The sequence below is a fragment of the Scyliorhinus torazame genome, chromosome 12 (genome assembly GCF_047496885.1).
Source record: "Scyliorhinus torazame isolate Kashiwa2021f chromosome 12, sScyTor2.1, whole genome shotgun sequence".
NCBI classification, from domain to species: Eukaryota; Metazoa; Chordata; class Chondrichthyes; order Carcharhiniformes; family Scyliorhinidae; genus Scyliorhinus; species Scyliorhinus torazame.
The window spans coordinates 6,169,455-6,188,396 of NC_092718.1; the positions used below are offsets into that span (position 1 = coordinate 6,169,455).

Consider the following 18,942-nt stretch of genomic DNA (forward strand, 5'->3'; position numbering starts at 1 on the left):
CGCAGACTGATTGCGTGAGGAGAGGTGTGTCTCGGCTTGTGTGCGTGTGCGGCGGGGGGGGGGGGGGGGGGGGGGGGTGGTTAGAGTAGGCTGGGCTCCGGGGGAGTGCCGGGAGGGGGTCCGTGCCGGGGTGGAGGTTGGGGGTTGGGGGGGGTCCGTGCTGGGGTGGAGGTTGGGGAGGGGGTCCGTGCCGGGGTGGAGGTTGGGGGGGGTCCGTGCCGGGGTGGAGGTTGGGGGGGGTCCGTGCTGGGGTGGAGGTTGGGGGGTGGGGTCCGTGCTGGGGTGGAGGTTGGGGGTTGGGGGGGGTCCGTGCTGGGGTGGAGGTTGGGGGTTGGGGGGGGTCCGTGCTGGGGTGGAGGTTGGGGAGGGGGTCCGTGCCGGGGTGGAGGTGGGGGGGGGGGTCCGTGCTGGGGTGGAGGTTGGGGGGGGGGTCCGTGCTGGGGTGGAGGTTGGGGAGGGGGTCCGTGCCGGGCTGGAGGTTGGGGGGGGGGTCCGTGCTGGGGTGGAGGTTGGGGGGGGGTCCGTGCTGGGGTGGAGGTTGGGGGTTGGGGGGGTCCGTGCTGGGGTGGAGGTTGGGGAGGGGGTCCGTGCCGGGGTGGAGGTTGGGGGGGGGTCCGTGCCGGGGTGGAGGTTGGGGGGGGGGGTCCGTGCTGGGGTGGAGGTTGGGGAGGAGGTCCATGCCGGGGTGAAGGTTGGGGGTTGGGGGGGGTCCGTGCTGGGGTGGAGGTTGGGGAGGGGGTCCGTGCCGGGGTGGAGGTTGGGGGGGGGGGTCCGTGCCGGGGTGGAGTTTGGGGGTTGGGGGGGGTCCGTGCTGGGGTGGAGGTTGGGGAGGGGGTCCGTGCCGTGGTGGGTGATGGGAGGGCAAATGAGTTGGTCCACCTGGCCAGGTGCCAGCCTCCAACAGTTGGACCCATGCGGTCCATGCCACCTGGCTGGGGGGAGGAGGGGATATGGGCAATGATGACATGTCGTCGTTCCCCTCCCCCCCACCAGGCCGTCATGTTTTCAGACCATCCAGCGATGTTGGCCGCCATGGTGGCAGCCGCTCATGTCTATGTTGCCCTGGATGAGGAGGAGGAGGAGGAGGAGGAGCGTGCCAGAGAGGCGGCGCAGGCTGCCGCAGAGGGGCAGGCGGCAGCTGCCCAGGCTGGAGGGACACCTGACCGACAGGCCCCACGGCAACGGAGGCACCCGAGGGCGCCCCTTGTGTACCGGCCCCGGCAGTCATACCAGGACCTCACGGACCGGGAATGCAGGAGGAGACTCCGGATGAGCCGGGAAACCGTGGCACACATCTGCCATCTGCTGGTACACCTGTCACCGCATGGCACTGGCGGGGGACACCCTCTCCCCGTGTCCGTCAAGGTTACGGTGGCCCTGAACTTTTATGCAACGGGGTCATTCCAGGCACCGAGTGGGGACCTGTCCGGCATATCGCAGACATCGGTGCATCGGTGCATCCGGGCAGTGACAGATGCCCTTTATGCCATGGCGCACCGCTACATCCGCTTCCCCGTGGACCGGGCCAGCCAAGATGCCCGGGACGTGGGCTTCTCTGCCGTTGCCGGGTTCCCCATGGTCCAGGGCGCGATCGATGGGATGCACGTCGCCGTGCGGCCACCTGCAGATAACAGGGCCGTGTTCACTAATAGGAAGGGGACCTATTCAATGAACGTACAGGTGGTCTGCGACCACCGCATGATGATCCTGCACGTCTGCGCCCGTCACCCAGGCAGTGTACACGACTCATTCGTGTTGTCGCGGTCATCCATCCCCGGCATGTACGAGGGACGCCATCCCCCGCTGAGGGGCTGGTTGCTGGGCGACAGGGGCTACCCATTGCGATCGTGGCTGATGACGCCTATACGGAGGCCACGCAATGAGGCGGAGAACCGCTACAATGATGCCCATGTAGCGACAAGGGGAGTGATCGAGAGGTGCTTTGGCGTGCTGAAGATGCGTTTCAGGTGCCTGGACCTCTCTGGGGGCGCCCTCCAGTATCGGTCAGATAGGGTCGGCCGCATCATTGTGGTGTGCTGCGTCCTGCACAACATAGCCCAGCAGAGGGGCGATGTGCCGCAGGCAGAGGAGGGCGGAGTGGAGGAGCAGCAGGAAGAGGCGCAGTCCTCCCAGATGAGGGGGATGGGGGCAATGGTCAGGGCAGACGGGGTAGACACAGGCGGGTGGCTGTCCACCGTTACCGGCTGGCCCAGCGGGCACGGGACAGACTGATAGACGCCCGCTTCACTGACTAGATGGGTGTGGGAATCGGGTAGTATGGCCACAGACCGCACACCATGACAACAGCCGACCACCCACACCCCCCACCCATCCACCCACCCAGCACCCTCACCCCCCTCCCCAACCCCACACACCCCACCCGCATGCACACCACCCCCCCCCCAATTGCCGATCCACCGGCGGCACAACGGGCCGGGCTCACCCAGTTGCGGGTGGACGCGTGTCTATCGCAGGCCATGGAGGATGATGACAACCCGCCTCCGATGAGCTCCTGGCTCTACATCGTTGGACTATGTCTGACCCATGGCCACAGTACCACCATCCACCCGGACCATCCCTGCATGCGGCTGTGACACTGCAGCGCACGGTCCCGTCCTCTGCCCGGGGGATGTTGATGGCGGCCCAGGGGGAAGGGGGCAGACTCACCTGGGGCTGAGGTAAGACCACCCGTCACACACACACTTGCGCTCAACGTACATGACACACCCGTACACTTTGGACAGGGCACAAAGGCAGCTTCGGTAGGTGTAACATTGACTTTAATAACCAAAGGAGTTCATGCACGTGCCCTAGCCCCTAAAACTCATCTGTGCCCTGCACCCGTGCCAACTTACTCAGTGTCTAATTGTTTGGCCTTACGGGCCCTTTGACTACGTCTACGTGGTTCCCCACACGGTACAGCAGAACTGGAGGTGGACTCCTGTGATTCCTGCCCTCTGACACTGGATCCCTTTGGCGGCCGTTTCCTGGGGCGTCCTGGCCTAGATGGGCCAGGCTGCGGCCCGGGCGACTGGGATGGCGAGCTGCCAGCCTGTCCTGCCCGTTGCCCACCCGATGCACCTGGGACGGAAGGGGGGGAGTCCGAGGTGTCGCGGTGTACCGGGACCTCCCCTACAGAGGGAGCCGGGACGGACCACACCACCTCCTCCTCCCTCGGGGTGCCCGATGGCCCCCAGGCCTCTACATGGGTGGGGGATGCGAACGGACTGGCCATCCGACGCGCCCCCGACATCTGGCGCTGCCAGTCCTGGAGGCCCGTGCTGGTATCGACAGGGGTCTGCAGGTTTGCAGCCATGGAGCCCAGGGGGTTGTCGAACCCTGTCTGCGACAGTGCGACGCCAGCTCGCACATGGCCACTGGCGCCGATGCCCTCAGCGATGGCCTGCTGAGACTGGGCCATGGCCTGCAGAGACTGGGCCATGGCCTGCAGAGACTGGGCTATGGCCTGCTGAGACTGGGCCATGGCCTGCTGAGACTGGGCTATGGCGTTGAGCGCCTCTGCCATCTGGCGCTGGCACTGGCTCATGGCCTCCTGTGAGAGGGCAGCCATTTCCTGGGCCACAGACGCCGCCTGCACGGAAGGCCCCAGGCCTCGCAAACCGTTCCCCATGTCTGACACCGTCGCACCCATTGCCTCCACCGCGGACGCCACCCGTGCGGTGTCAGCCTGGGTGGCACGCATGACCGGGACCACTCCCAGCTCCTGGACGCGGGTGGACTCCTCCACCTGCGACCGCAGCCGCCGCAAGCCACCCGTCACCCTATTCGCTCGTCTCCGTGTCGGTGGTTGCATCGGATCTATGTGTGGGTGTGGTAACTGCAGGAACCCGGGATCCATCTGGGCGGCAGATGTTCGCTTGGCCTGGGCTGCCCTCCGACCGCCCGGTCCCTCTGCTGCTCCTACCTCCACCTGCTGTACCGGGACGGCTGTGTTGTGCGCACCAGTGAGTGTACCAGACGCCTCATCACTAAAGTGCCCAACCGTGGTGAGTTTTTCTGCGATGGTGGAGGGTGTTGGTGACAGCAGTGGCGTTGTGTCGTGCTCTTCGTCCCACTCTGAGTCCATGGCACTTTGGGGTGGGGGTTCGTCTCCACCCATCCACTCTGAGTCACTGTCCGGTATTTCGTCTTCCCGGGTAGGGGTGTCCTGTGTAGTGCTGTCCCGGGTAGTGCTGTCCCGGGTAGTGCTGTCCCGGGTAGTGCTGTCCCGGGTAGGGGTGTCCTGGGTAGTGGTGTCCCGGGTAGGGGTGTCCTGGGTAGTGGTTTCCTGGGTAGTGGTGTCCTGGCTCGGATGTGACGGGGGCCTGTGGCTGCCCCCCTCATCGCTGGGTGGTCGCTCCCGCACGTGACGGGGGTGTCGTCTCCCTGTTGCTCCAGGTCTCTCCGTCTCCCGTGGTGTGCGAGGGGCATCCTGCGGGCGTCGCATGCTGGAGGGTCCGGGTCTCTCCGTCTCCCGTGGTCTCCGAGGGGCATCCTGCGGGCGTCGCATGCTGGAGGGTCCGGGTCTCTCCGTCTCCCGTGGTGTGCGAGGGGCATCCTGCGGGCGTCGCATGCTGGAGGGTCCGGGTCTCTCCGTCTCCCGTGGTCTCCGAGGGGCATCCTGCGGGCGTCGCATGCTGGAGGGTCCGGGTCTCTCCGTCTCCCGTGGTGTGCGAGGGGCATCCTGCGGGCGTCGCATGCTGGAGGGTCCGGGTCTCTCCGTCTCCCGTGGTCTCCGAGGGGCATCCTGCGGGCGTCGCATGCTGGAGGGTCCGGGTCTCTCCGTCTCCCGTGGTGTGCGAGGGGCATCCTGCGGGCGTCGCATGCTGGAGGGTGCGGGTCTCTCCGTCTCCCGTGGTCTCCGAGGGGCATCCTGCGGGCGGTGTGCATCTGCGGGGATGGGTGCCTGGACGTTTGGTCCTGCGATACACAATGAAGCATGCATGGTTAGACACGCAGGCAGTGATCAGGTGATACGGGGGAGGGGGATATAGGGGAGGGGGGATATGGGGACGGGCTGTTGGTGGCTCACTTGCTCGTGGGGCCCCGACCTCTGCATCAGCAACCTCCCGGTCCTCAGGTCCGCCAGCCAGTTCCAGGGCCCTTTCCTCGTGTACGGTCAGTGGCCTCTCATCAGCGGGCCCTCCTCCAGTCCTCACATGCTCCCTATTGTTGTGTGCGCGTTTCTCCTGTGGGGGGGGGGGGTGGTGGCAGGGGTAAAAGGCAACAGTGTTAGGCAGGTATATGAATGCACGCAATCGGTTGCGCGTGCATTGCAGAGGTTAAGGTTAGGGCTGGATTCACTTGGGGATATGGGGGATATGGGGGAGGGGGAGATATGGGGGAGGGGGGGATATGGGGGATGGGGGATATGGGGGAGGGGGGGTATGGGGGAGGGGGGATATGGGGGAGGGGGGTATGGGGGAGGGGGGATATGGGGGAGGGGGGATATGGGTTATATGGGGGAGGGGGGATATGGGGGAGGGGGGGATATGGGGGAGGGGGGATATGGGGGAGGGGGTATATGGGGGAGGGGGTATGGGGGAGGGGGATATGGGGGAGGGGGGATATGGGGGAGGGGGTATATGGGGGAGGGGGGTATGGGGGAGGGGGATATGGGGGAGGGGGGGATATGGGGGAGGGGGGATATGGGGGATATGGGGGAGGGGGGATATGGGGAGGGGGGATATGGGGGAGGGGGGTATGGGGGAGGGGGGATATGGGGGAGGGGGGAGGGGGGGTATGGGGAGGGGGGATATGGGGGAGGGGGGATATGGGGGAGGGGGGATATGGGGGAGGGGGGATATGGGGGAGGGGGGATATGGGGGAGGGGGGATATGGGGGAGGGGGGTATGGGGGAGGGGGGATATGGGGGAGGGGGGATATGGGGGAGGGGGGATACGGGGGAGGGGGGATATGGGGAGGGGGGATATGGGGGAGGGGGGATATGTGGGAGGGGGGATATGGGGGATATGGGGGAGGGGGGGTATGGGGGAGGGGGGATATGGGGGAGAGGGGGATATGGGGGAGGGGGGATATGGGGGATATGGGGGAGGGGGGATATGGGGAGGGGGGATATGGGGGAGGGGGATATGGGGGAGGGGGGATATGGGGGAGGGGGATATGGGGGAGGGGGGATATGGGGGAGGGGGGGATATGGGGGAGGGGGTATGGGGGAGGGGGGATATGGGGGAGGGGGGGATATGGGGAGGGGGGATATGGGGGATATGGGGAGGGGGGATATGGGGGAGGGGGGATATGGGGGAGGGGGGATATGGGGGAGGGGGGATATGGGGGAGGGGGAGATATGGGGGATATGGGGGAGGAGGGATATGGGGGAGGGGGGATATGGGGGATATGGGGAGGGGGGATATGGGGAGGGGGGGATATGGGGGATATGGGGGAGGCTCACCCTGCCTGCTCTGACGAGGTCGTTCACCTTCTTGTGGCACTGGGTGCCTGTCCGTGGTGTTAGGGCCACAGCGGTGACGGCCTCTGCCACTTCCCTCCACAGACGCCGGCTGTGGCGTGGGGCAACTCTGCGGCCGTGCCCGGGATACAGGGCGTCCCTCCTCTGCTCCACCGCGTCCAGGAGCGCCTCCACATCGCGTGACTCGAACCTCGGGGCTGAGCGACGGCCAGCCATCCAGTCGGGTGTTGCGGTCGGGTGTTCCGGTCGGGTGGGGGGGAGCTGCGCGGCCTTATGAGCCGTCACGCCGTGCAGCGCGTATGACGCTGCACGGCGTGAACCATTGCGCAAGCGCGGATCCCGTCACGTCGCTGCTAGCCCATTTCGGGCCGGAGACTATCGGCCCATTTTTATGACATGACGCAAGTGGGATTTGCGCCGTTTTTTGCCAATAACGGAGAATTTCGCCCCAGCTTCTCACTGCGCACGCACCTTCCAACTTTCATAACTTTCAATGAGTCCAAAATGAGGTCAGCTGTATCTGTCCCAAACTAACTGCCTTTCGCAAATATTCCTGTCCTTAAACTAAATTAGATCCTGGTCCCCCAGTGTATTAAGGTTAAAATATTTGTCTGCTTTTTATATTTCTTTTTAAAAATTCATTTACAGGATGTGGGCGTCGCTGGTTAGGCCAGGTTTATTGCCCATCCCTAGTTGCCCTTCTGAAGGTGGGGGTGAGCTGCCTTCTTGATCCGCTGCAGTCCTTGAGATGTAGGCACACCCACTGTGCTGTTAGGGAGGGCGTTCCAGGATGTTGCCCCAGGGACAGTGAATGAACGGCGATATATTTCCCAGTCAGGGTGGTGAGTGACTTGGAGGGGAACCTCCAGGTGGTGGGGTTCCCAGGTATCTGCTGCTCTTGGCCTTCCAGATGGCAGTGGTTGTGGGTGACGTCATCTCACCCTACCCTATTGCCACTCCTCCAGCAACCCCCCGGCACTCCCTGGACCCCCCACCAGCCCTCCCCCACTCCCTTCACCCTACAATCTGCGACAAAGCATTCAACCATTGTGGGTGCGGTGTTTAGAGGTGCTCCCAAACCAGATTTGTCTCTCTTGCTATTTTTGAACATGGATAACCCCTCCTAATCTGCCCCTCCAAGACTGTTCGCTATTCTATTCCTATCTTTTCTTCAAGCCTCTGTCAAGCAATTTGGGACATTTTCTATATTAATAACATGCTACAAATGCATGTTATCGATGTCCTGCTGACCAGACTGGAGTAATGAGTAAAGGAGAATGTTCCATCCAGGCATAGTGTTAACATTCCAAACCTCTTTAAGTACAAAATCTACACAAAGGGGATGTCAGAAAACAAGTTACGTGTCATAATGGGGTAGGTGTCTGTACCTTCTTTACAAATACAGGAACCATCAATAGGAGAACAAGGACCCGCATGTCTGCATCGACAAGTAGATGAACAGTTGGCTCCATATTTACCAGGTAGACATAAAATGGAGCAATCCTCTCCCTGGAATACAAAGGAAATACAAATCACTAAATCTTAGACTGAAACTTATTCAGTATACAGAGATTGAGCAAACTGATCATGGCACCGTGATACAGGAAGATATTCAAACTGGGCAAGTTAACAGGGATGGAGTGGTAGTGGGAGGCAGTGGAATGAGGGGGACAGACACAGTCCTTTGCAGCCAGGGGAGAGAGTCCAGGAGGCTGTGTTGCTTGCCTGGTGTCAGGGTTCAGGACACCTCTCTGGGCTGGAGAGGAACTTTCAGTGGTAAGGGGAGAATCCAATGTCGTGGTTCACATCACAGAATCAGTGCAGAAGGAGGCCATTTGGCCCATCGAGTCTGCACTGACTCTTCGAGTGAGCACTCTACCCATTTACACTCCCACGTCCACCCTGCCCTATCTCCGTAACCCCATGTCCTGCACAACCCTGGACATTAAGGGGCAATTTATCATGGCCAATCCACCTAACCTGCACATCTATGGACTGTGGGAGGAAACCTGAGCACCCGGAGGAAACCCACGCAGACACAGGGAGAACGTGCAAACTTCACACAGACAGTCACCCGTGGCCAGAATCGAATCCGGGTCCCTAGTGCTGTGATGCAACAGTGCTAACCACTGTACCACCACTAATGACAAGGATTAGATTAGGTTAGAGGGATTTTGCTTAGGGACTTTGAACAATTTGTGGCTAAATTAAAAAGCAGAAACTGAAAGGTAATGAATAATCTCTAGATCAATGGTTTCCAACCCTTTAAAGATGGTGGCCCGATCTAGCCCTGCAATGTGGCGTTCTGGCGAGCAGAGCTCCTCACTGTACAAAACGGGGCTATGTGCAGCCGTGCGCGCGTATACCCCGTTCAGGCCCCTTCTACAACACGAGTGGGGTTGGGAAATTTGCGACTAAACACGCTCGCTCAGGGACTTTGCTCCCTTTTGGGAAGATTGCGCCCTATATCCACTTTAGTATTTGTATTAATTTCTGGTCAGAGTCTCTGTTAATTTCAGCTATTGTATGTATGTCGGAATCGGTACATTTCCCTAGGTCCTTGTAACCATCAGCGAGACAGGATGTTTAAACAAATATTCAGGCGCAGCATGAAAAACGGCAGCTCCAGGAGCAGGGCTGTGTCCGTGTCTGTGTGATGTTGGGGGGTTTGAGGGTTTGGGGACAGTAGGAGCTCCAGGAGCAGGGGTGTGACTGTGTGATGTTGGGGGGTTTGGGGGTTTGGGGACAGTAGGTGCTCCAGGAACAGGGGGGTGTCTGTGTGATGTTGGGGGGTTTGGGGGTGGGTGACAGTAGGAGCTCCAGGAGCAGGAGTGTGTCTGTGTGATGTTGGGGGGTTTGGGGGTGGGTGACAGTAGGAGCTCCAGGAGAGGGGTGTATCTGTGTGTCATTGGGGGGTTTGGGGGGAGGGGGACAGTAGGAGCTCCAGGAGCAGGGGTGTGTCTGTGTCTGTGTGACATTGTGGGGTTAGGGGGAGAGGGGGGAGCTGGATGATGCAATGTGTGTGAAGATATATTCTGACTTATACCCAGTACAGCTCACATAGAGGGCGTCATTCTCCGACCCCCCGCCGGGTCGGCGAATGGCCGTTGGCCGCCGTGAATCCCGCCCCCGCCCCCGCCGAAGTCTCCGGTACCGGAGATTGGGCGGGGGCGGGAATCGGGCCGCGCCGGTTGGCGGGACCCCCCGCTGGATTCTCCGGCCCGGATGGGCCGAAGTCCCGCCCAGAAATTGCCTGTCCCGCCGGCGTAAATCAAACCTGGTATTTACCGGCGGGACCAGACGTGGGCGGGCTCCGGGGGGGTGCCCCCACGGTGGCCTGGCCCGCGATCGGGGCCCACCGATCCGCGGGCGGGCCTGTGCTGTGGGGGCACTCTTTCTCTTCCGCCTCCGCCACGGCCTCCACCATGGCGGAGGCGGAAGAGACTCTCCCCACTGCGCATGCGCGGGAAACTGACAGCGGCCGCTGACGCTCCCGCGCATGCGCCAGGAAACTGACAGCGGCCGCTGATGCTCCCGCGCATGCGCCGCATTTCCGCGCCAGCTGGCGGGGCAACAAACGCCATTTCCGCCAGCTGGCGGGGCGGAAATCCCTCCGGCGACGGCCTAGCCCCTCAATGTTGGGGCTAGGCCGCCAAAGATGCGGAGCATTCCGCACCTTTGGGCCGGCGCAATGCCCGTCTGATTGGCGCCGTTTTTGGCGCCAGTCGGCGGACATCGCGCCGTTGGGGGAGAATTTCGCCCAGAGAAATTAATCATTTTATTGCACCAAGAATCGTTTACATTAATTTTGAGATTGAAGGGAGTTTTAAAATAAGGAAATCAGATAGTGAATACATTGCACAGTACAGGATGGGTCGAGTAGTGATGTTAAACCCAAACTACAATATGTACACTGGGTCATCATTCCTTCTTCTTCTCGCTCAGGTGGAGCAATCAGACCAGATAAATCTGAATATTAATAATTGTTTAGTCGCACAGAACTTGAGTATTGCAGAAAAAGAGACACGTTTTCGTCTTGCATTTGTTTTTTTCTGTTTCCTGGTTGGTATAGAGTCAGAGGGGGGAATTCTCTGTCCTCGGGACACCCAAAATGTCCCCCCCCCCGATCGGACGGAGAATCGCGGCAAACCTGGGTTTGGCGCCGGGCACTGACCCGAACGACGTGCTCCAACCCCTCGCTGGCAGCGTGAACGAGTTCCATGGCGCCCGCCCGTGGGAGCAAGGAAATGAATGCAAATAGGTTGTAATGAACCATTTGCGTCTATGTAGCGCCCGCGCCCTATGCTCCGCCCATTTGTGATTCTCTGGTTCCCGCAGCCGAGAATCAGGTGACGAGTTTCACTTCTGGTCTCAGCAATATTGAACCTGACGTGGGGGACCTCACGGTTGGCCTTCCAAAGGGGTAACGTTTGCCCCCTTGACCCACCGTGAGTTCCACCACGCCCAGGCCATGATGCTAGAGACCATCCAAGCCCATCCCCCCCCGCACCGCAAATCAACCCCAAACCCCCCTTCGCACAGCACAGCAGCCCTCAACACACAGACTGTCTGGGTACTCCCTGATGAAATGAAATGAAAATCGCTTATTGTCACAAGTAGGCTTCAAATGAAGTTACTGCGAAAATACCCTAGTCGCCACAATCCGGCGCCTGTTCGGGTAGGCTGGTACGGGAATTGAACCGTGCTGCTGGCCTGCCTTGGTCTGCTTTCAAAGCCAGCGATTTAGCCCTGTGCTAAACCAGTCCCCAAGTGCTGGAGTGATCTGAACCTTCCCCGAGGGTCCCCTGTGATAGGAAGACCCCCAAGGGACTCCTTGACTAAAGGAACCCACCTCCACAGACTCCCCACACAGACACCCCCCCCCCCCCAGAAAAGGGACCCCTGTCAGGAGGCTGGAGTGCTGTAATAGGGTGACCTTTCAGCTCCACGTGTCCATTCCTCAAAGGTGAACAGTTTGTGCCTGGCTCAGATTCACTGTCTGTAAACCATTCATGGCTTCAGAGCAGAGGTTAGTGATTGATAGCTTGTAAAAACCATCTGCAGCTTTGATCCATTCATATCCCTTCATGCTTCAGTGGCCAAAGTGGTGAAACCCCAATGTTTGTAAACATTGACCACATCAAAGAGAGGTAAGTGCAGTGACATCACACCCTTGAGTGATTAAAATGCACTTAGTGCACATTCATCTCTTTGATGCGGTCACTGTCTACAAACATTAGTAAGAAGTCTTACAACACCAGGTTAAAGTCCCAACAGGTTTGTTTCGAATCACTAGCTTTCGGAGCGCAGCTCCTTCCTCAGGTGAATGAAGAGGTATGTTCCAGAAACATATATATAGACAAATTCAAAGATGCCAGACAATGCTTGGAATGCGACCATTAGCAGGTGATTAAATCTTTACAGATCCAGAGAGAGGGGTAACCCCAGGTTAAAGAGGTGTGAATTGTCTCAAGCCAGGACAGTTGGTAGGATTTTGCAGGCCAGATGGTGGGGGATGAATGTAATGCGACATGAATCACAGGTCCCGGTTGAGGCCGCACTCATGTGTGCGGAACTTGGCTATAAGTTTCTGCTCGGCGATTCTGCATTGTCGCGCGTCCTGAAGGCCACCTTGGAGAACGCTTACCCGGAGATCAGAGGCTGAATGCCCGCGACTGCTGAAGTGTTCCCCGACTGGAAGGGAACATTGCTGCCTGGCGATTGTTACGCGATGTCCGTTCATTCGTTGTCGCAGCGTCTGCATGGTCTCGCCAATGTACCCCGCTTCGGGACATCCTTTCCTGCAGCGTATGAGGTAGACAACGTTGGCCGAGTTGCACGAGTATGTACCGCGTACCTGGTGGGTGGTGTTGTCACGTGTAATGGTGGTGTCCATGTCGATGATCTGGCATGTCTTGCAGAGATTGCCATGGCAGGGTTGTGTGGTGTCGTGGTCACTGTTCTGAAGGCTGGGTAGTTTGCTGCAAACAAGGTTTGTTTGAGGTTGCGCGGTTGTTTGAAGGCAAGTAGTGGGGGTGTGGGGATGACCTTGGCAAGATGTTCATCGTCATCGATGACGTGTTGAAGGCTGTGAAGAGGAGTGACCACGACACCACACAACCCTGCCATGGCAATCTCTGCAAGACGTGCCAGATCATCGACATGGATACCACCATTACACGTGAGAACACCACTCAGTCTCTGTTCTCCAAGGGGCCTTCAGGACGCGCGACAACGTAGGATCGCCGAGCAGAAACCTTTCGCCAAGTTCTGCACACATGAGTGCGGCCTCAACCGGGACCTGGGATTCATGTCGCATTACATTCACCCCCCCACCCACCATCTGGCCTGCAAAATCCTACCAACTGTCCTGGCTTGACACAATTCACACCTCGTTAACCTGGGGTTACCCCATCTCTGGATCTGTAAAGATTTAATCACCTGCTAATGGTCGCATTCCAAGCATTGTCTGGCATCTTTGAATCTGTCTATATATGTGTGTCTGGAACAGACCTCTTCATTCACCTGAGGAAGGAGCAGCGCTCCGAAAGCTAGTGACATCGAAACAAACCTGTTAGACTTTAACCTGGTGTTGTAAGACTTCGTACTGTGCTCACCCCAGTCCAACGCCGGCATCTCCACATCATACAAACATTAGGGTTTCTTTGATGCAAAGTGTCCTGAGTGTCATAAATCTGACAGGGCTTTCGTGGAAATACAATCTTTCCAAACAAAAATATTTTTCACTCAGTGAGCAAGTGCAAGTTCACACATCTCTCAAGTGCAAATTGTGTGGACAGTGAATACTAGGGGCAGCCACACCCCATGAATGAATAAAAAACTCTATCGCGACTATCCAGGCCATGTCACTGTGGTTCCGACTATCCAGGCCATGTCACTGTGGTCCCGACTATCCAGGCCATGGTGGTCCCGACTATCCAGGCCATGGTGGTCCCGACTATCCAGGCCATGTCGCTGTGGTCCCGACTATCCAGGCCATGGTGGTCCCGACTCTCCAGGCCATGGTGGTCCCGACTATCCAGGCCATGTCGCTGTGGTCCCGACTATCCAGGCCATGGTGGTCCCGACTATCCAGGCCATGGTGGTCCCGACTATCCAGGCCATGTCACTGTGGTCCCGACTCTCCAGGCCATGGTGGTCCCGACTATCCAGGCCATGTCGCTGTGGTCCCGACTATCCAGGCCATGGTGGTCCCGACTATCCAGGCCATGTCGCTGTGGTCCCGACTATCCAGGCCATGTCACGGTGGTCCCGACTATCCAGGCCATGGTGGTCCCGACTATCCAGGCCATGGTGGTCCCGACTATCCAGGCCATGGTGGTCCCGACTATCCAGGCCATGGTGGTCCCGACTATCCAGGCCATGGTGGTCGCGACTATCCAGTCCATGTCACTGTGGTCCCGACTATCCAGGCCATGTCACTGTGGTCCCGACTATCCAGGCCATGTCACTGTGGTCCCGACTATCCAGGCCATGTCACTGTGGTCCCGACTATCCAGGCCATGTCACTGTGGTCCCGACTATCCAGGCCATGGTGGTCCCGACTATCCAGGCCATGTCGCTGTGGTCCCGACTCTCCAGGCCATGTCACGGTGGTCCCGACTCTCCAGGCCATGTCACTGTGGTCCCGACTATCCAGGCCATGGTGGTCCCGACTATCCAGGCCATGGTGGTCCCGACTATCCAGGCCATGTCGCTGTGGTCCCGACTCTCCAGGCCATGTCACGGTGGTCCCGACTCTCCAGGCCATGTCACTGTGGTCCCGACTATCCAGGCCATGTCACTGTGGTCCCGACTATCCAGGCCATGGTGGTCCCGACTATCCAGGCCATGTCGCTGTGGTCCCGACTATCCAGGCCATGTCACGGTGGTCCCGACTATCCAGGCCATGGTGGTCCCGACTATCCAGGCCATGTCACTGTGGTCCCGACTATCCAGGCCATGTCACTGTGGTCCCGACTATCCAGGCCATGTCGCTGTGGTCCCGACTATCCAGGCCATGTCACTGTGGTCCCGACTATCCAGGCCATGTCACGGTGGTCCCGACTATCCAGGCCATGTCACTGTGGTCGCGACTATCCAGGCCATGTCGCTGTGGTCCCGACTATCCAGGCCATGTCGCTGTGGTCCCGACTATCCAGGCCATGGTGGTCCCGACTATCCAGGCCATGGTGGTCCCGATTATCCAGGCCATGTCACTGTGGTCCCGACTATCCAGGCCACGGTGGTCCCGACTATCCAGGCCATGTCACTGTGGTCCCGACCATCCAGGCCATGGTGGTCCCGACTATCCAGTCCATGTCACTGTGGTCCCGACTATCCAGGCCATGTCACGGTGGTCCCGACTATCCAGGCCATGTCACTGTGGTCCCGACTATCCAGGCCATGGTGGTCCCGACTATCCAGGCCATGTCGCTGTGGTCCCGACTATCCAGGCCATGTCACGGTGGTCCCGACTATCCAGGCCATGTCACTGTGGTCGCGACTATCCAGGCCATGTCGCTGTGGTCCCGACTATCCAGGCCATGTCGCTGTGGTCCCGACTATCCAGGCCATGGTGGTCCCGACTATCCAGGCCATGGTGGTCCCAATTATCCAGGCCATGTCACTGTGGTCCCGACTATCCAGGCCATGGTGGTCCCGACTATCCAGGCCATGTCACTGTGGTCCCGACTATCCAGGCCATGTCACGGTGGTCCCGACTATCCAGGCCATGTCACTGTGGTCCCGACTATCCAGGCCATGGTGGTCCCGACTATCCAGGCCATGTCACTGTGGTCCCGACTATCCAGGCCATGTCGCTGTGGTCCCGACTATCCAGGCCATGTCGCTGTGGTCCCGACTATCCAGGCCATGTCGCTGTGGTCCCGACTATCCAGGCCATGGTGGTCCCGACTATCCAGGCCATGGTGGTCCCGATTATCCAGGCCATGTCACTGTGGTCCCGACTATCCAGGCCATGGTGGTCCCGACTATCCAGGCCATGTCACTGTGGTCCCGACTATCCAGGCCATGTCACGGTGGTCCCGACTATCCAGGCCATGTCGCTGTGGTCCCGACTATCCAGGCCATGTCACTGTGGTCCCGACTATCCAGGCCATGTCACTGTGGTCCCGACTATCCAGGCCATGGTGGTCCCGACTATCCAGGCCATGTCACTGTGGTCCCGACTATCCAGGTCATGGTGGTCCCGACTATCCAGGCCATGTCATTGTGGTCCCGACTATCCAGGCCATGGTGGTCCCGACTATCCAGGCCATGTCACTGTGGTCCCGACTATCCAGGCCATGTCACTGTGGTCCTGACTATCCAGGCCATGGTGGTCCCGACTATCCAGGCCATGTCGCTGCGGTCCCGACTATCCAGGCCATGTCGCTGTGGTCCCGACTATCCAGGCCATGTCACTGTGGTCCTGACTATCCAGGCCATGTCACGGTGGTCCCGACTATCCAGGCCATGTCACTGTGGTCCCGACTATCCAGGCCATGGTGGTCCCGATTATCCAGGCCATGTCACTGTGGTCCCGACTATCCAGGCCATGGTGGTCCCGACTATCCAGGCCATGTCACTGTGGTCCCGACTATCCAGGCCATGTCACGGTGGTCCCGACTATCCAGGCCATGTCGCTGTGGTCCCGACTATCCAGGCCATGTCACTGTGGTCCCGACTATCCAGGCCATGTCACTGTGGTCCCGACTATCCAGGCCATGGTGGTCCCGACTATCCAGGCCATGTCACTGTGGTCCCGACTATCCAGGTCATGGTGGTCCCGACTATCCAGGCCATGTCATTGTGGTCCCGACTATCCAGGCCATGGTGGTCCCGACTATCCAGGCCATGTCACTGTGGTCCCGACTATCCAGGTCATGGTGGTCCCGACTATCCAGGCCATGTCATTGTGGTCCCGACTATCCAGGCCATGGTGGTCCCGACTATCCAGGCCATGTCACTGTGGTCCCGACTATCCAGGCCATGTCACTGTGGTCCTGACTATCCAGGCCATGGTGGTCCCGACTATCCAGGCCATGTCGCTGCGGTCCCGACTATCCAGGCCATGTCGCTGTGGTCCCGACTATCCAGGCCATGTCACTGTGGTCCTGACTATCCAGGCCATGTCACGGTGGTCCCGACTATCCAGGCCATGTCACTGTGGTCCCGACTATCCAGGCCATGGTGGTCCCGATTATCCAGGCCATGTCACTGTGGTCCCGACTATCCAGGCCATGGTGGTCCCGACTATCCAGGCCATGTCACTGTGGTCCCGACTATCCAGGCCATGTCACGGTGGTCCCGACTATCCAGGCCATGTCGCTGTGGTCCCGACTATCCAGGCCATGTCACTGTGGTCCCGACTATCCAGGCCATGTCACTGTGGTCCCGACTATCCAGGCCATGGTGGTCCCGACTATCCAGGCCATGTCACTGTGGTCCTGACTATCCAGGTCATGGTGGTCCCGACTATCCAGGCCATGTCATTGTGGTCCCGACTATCCAGGCCATGGTGGTCCCGACTATCCAGGCCATGTCACTGTGGTCCCGACTATCCAGGCCGTGTCACTGTGGTCCTGACTATCCAGGCCATGGTGGTCCCGACTATCCAGGCCATGTCGCTGCGGTCCCGACTATCCAGGCCATGTCGCTGTGGTCCCGACTATCCAGGCCATGTCACTGTGGTCCTGACTATCCAGGCCATGTCACGGTGGTCCCGACTATCCAGGCCATGTCACTGTGGTCCCGACTATCCAGGCCATGGTGGTCCCGACTATCCAGGCCATGGTGGTCCCGACTATCCAGGCCATGTCACTGTGGTCCCGACTATCCAGGCCATGGTGGTCCCGACTATCCAGGCCATGGTGGTCCCGACTATCCAGGCCATGTCACTGTGGTCCTGACTATCCAGGCACTGGTGGTCCCGACTATCCAGGCCATGTCGCTGTGGTCCCGACTATCCAGGCCATGGTGGTCCCGACTATCCAGGTCATGTCACTGTGGTCCCGACTATCCAGGCCATGTCACTGTGGTCCTGACTATCCAGGCCATGGTGGTCCCGACTATCCAGGCCATGTCACTGTGGTCCCGACTATCCAGGCCATGTCGCTGTGGTCCCGACTATCCAGGCCATGTCGCTGTGGTCCCGACTATCCAGGCCATGTCACTGTGGTCCCGACTATCCAGGCCATGGTGGTCCCGACTATCCAGGCCATGTCACGGTGGTCCCGACTATCCAGGCCATGTCGCTGTGGTCCCGACTATCCAGGCCATGTCACTGTGGTCCCGACTATCCAGGCCATGTCACGGTGGTCCCGACTATCCAGGCCATGTCACTGTGGTCCCGACTATCCAGGCCATGTCACTGTGGTCCCGACTATCCAGGCCATGGTGGTCCCGACTATCCAGGCCATGTCACTGTGGTCCCGACTATCCTGGCCATGTCACTGTGGTCCCGACTATCTAGGCCATGGTGGTCCCGACTATCCAGGCCATGTCACTGTGGTCCCGACTATCCAGGCCATGTCGCTGTGGTCCCGACTATCCAGGCCATGTCACTCTGGTCCCGACTATCCAGGCTATGTCACTGTGGTCCTGACTATCCAGGCCATGTCTCTGTGGTCCCGACTATCCAGGCCATGGTGGTCCCGACTATCCAGGCCATGTCGCTGTGGTCCCGACTATCCAGGCCATGTCACTGTGGTCCCGACTATCCAGGCCATGTCACTGTGGTCCCGGCTATCCAGGCCATGGTGGTCCCGACTATCCAGGCCATGTCACTGTGGTCCCGACTATCCAGGCCATGTCACTGTGGTCCCGACTATCCAGGCCATGGTGGTCCCGACTATCCAGGCCATGGTGGTCCCGACTATCCAGGCCATGTCACTGTGGTCCCGACTATCCAGGCCATTTCGCTGTGGTCCCGACTATCCAGGCCATGGTGGTCCCGACTATCCATGTCATGGTGGTCCCGACTATCCAGGCCATGGTGGTCCCGACTATCCAGGCCATGTCACTGTGGTCCCGACTATCCAGGCCATTTCGCTGTGGTCCCGACTATCCAGGCCATGGTGGTCCCGACTATCCATGTCATGGTGGTCCCGACTATCCAGGCCATGTCACTGTGGTCCCGACTATCCAGGCCATGGTGGTCCCGACTATCCATGTCATGGTGGTCCCGACTATCCAGGCCATGTCGCTGTGGTCCCGACTATCCAGGCCATGTCACGGTGATGCACCACTGCTCCCTGCCTAAACACCCTACAAGTTTAGACTAACAAGATTCACTCTCCAATTCTATCAATCCCTGTAGTGAAATAGCTGCTCTTTTCTCAGCCATTCCCAGTAATGATACAGTTGATTTTAGAGTTACTTGTGGCTGTACACTTGCATCGTACAGCAGTAAGATGCAACATGCTGGACCTTCAGTGAGCTGCTAGACATCACCCACCCCTTCCAAATATCCTAAACCGTCTCTCCCACATATCCTAAACCCCTTGTCC

General features: G+C 59.4%; 1 protein-coding gene and 1 long non-coding RNA gene across 15 annotated transcripts in view; one reads left to right on the forward strand and one right to left on the reverse strand.

Moving 5' to 3' along the window:
* megf11 (multiple EGF-like-domains 11) overlaps positions 1–18,942 on the reverse strand; it is a 664,461-nt gene that overhangs the window by 169,070 nt on the left and 476,449 nt on the right. For all 13 annotated transcript variants that reach the window (XR_011933847.1, XR_011933846.1, XM_072470335.1 and 10 more), the window contains one exon: positions 7,819–7,939. Coding sequence is in view for 11 of the 13 variants with exons in the window: in XM_072470335.1 (XP_072326436.1) it covers positions 7,819–7,939 (121 nt within the window). In the remaining 2 variants the exon portion in view is untranslated. The remainder of the gene's footprint in view (positions 1–7,818; positions 7,940–18,942) is intronic.
* The window catches only part of LOC140387362 (uncharacterized), a 133,943-nt gene that overhangs the window by 106,542 nt on the left and 8,459 nt on the right, over positions 1–18,942 (forward strand). Inside the window, exon 1 of one of the 2 annotated variants that reach the window (XR_011933848.1) lies at positions 7,853–7,911. The exons of the other annotated variant lie outside the window; for it this stretch is intronic. This is a non-coding gene — a long non-coding RNA (uncharacterized lncRNA). Of the gene's footprint in view, positions 1–7,852; positions 7,912–18,942 lie in introns of those variants that run through there. 2 annotated transcript variants of the gene reach the window in all.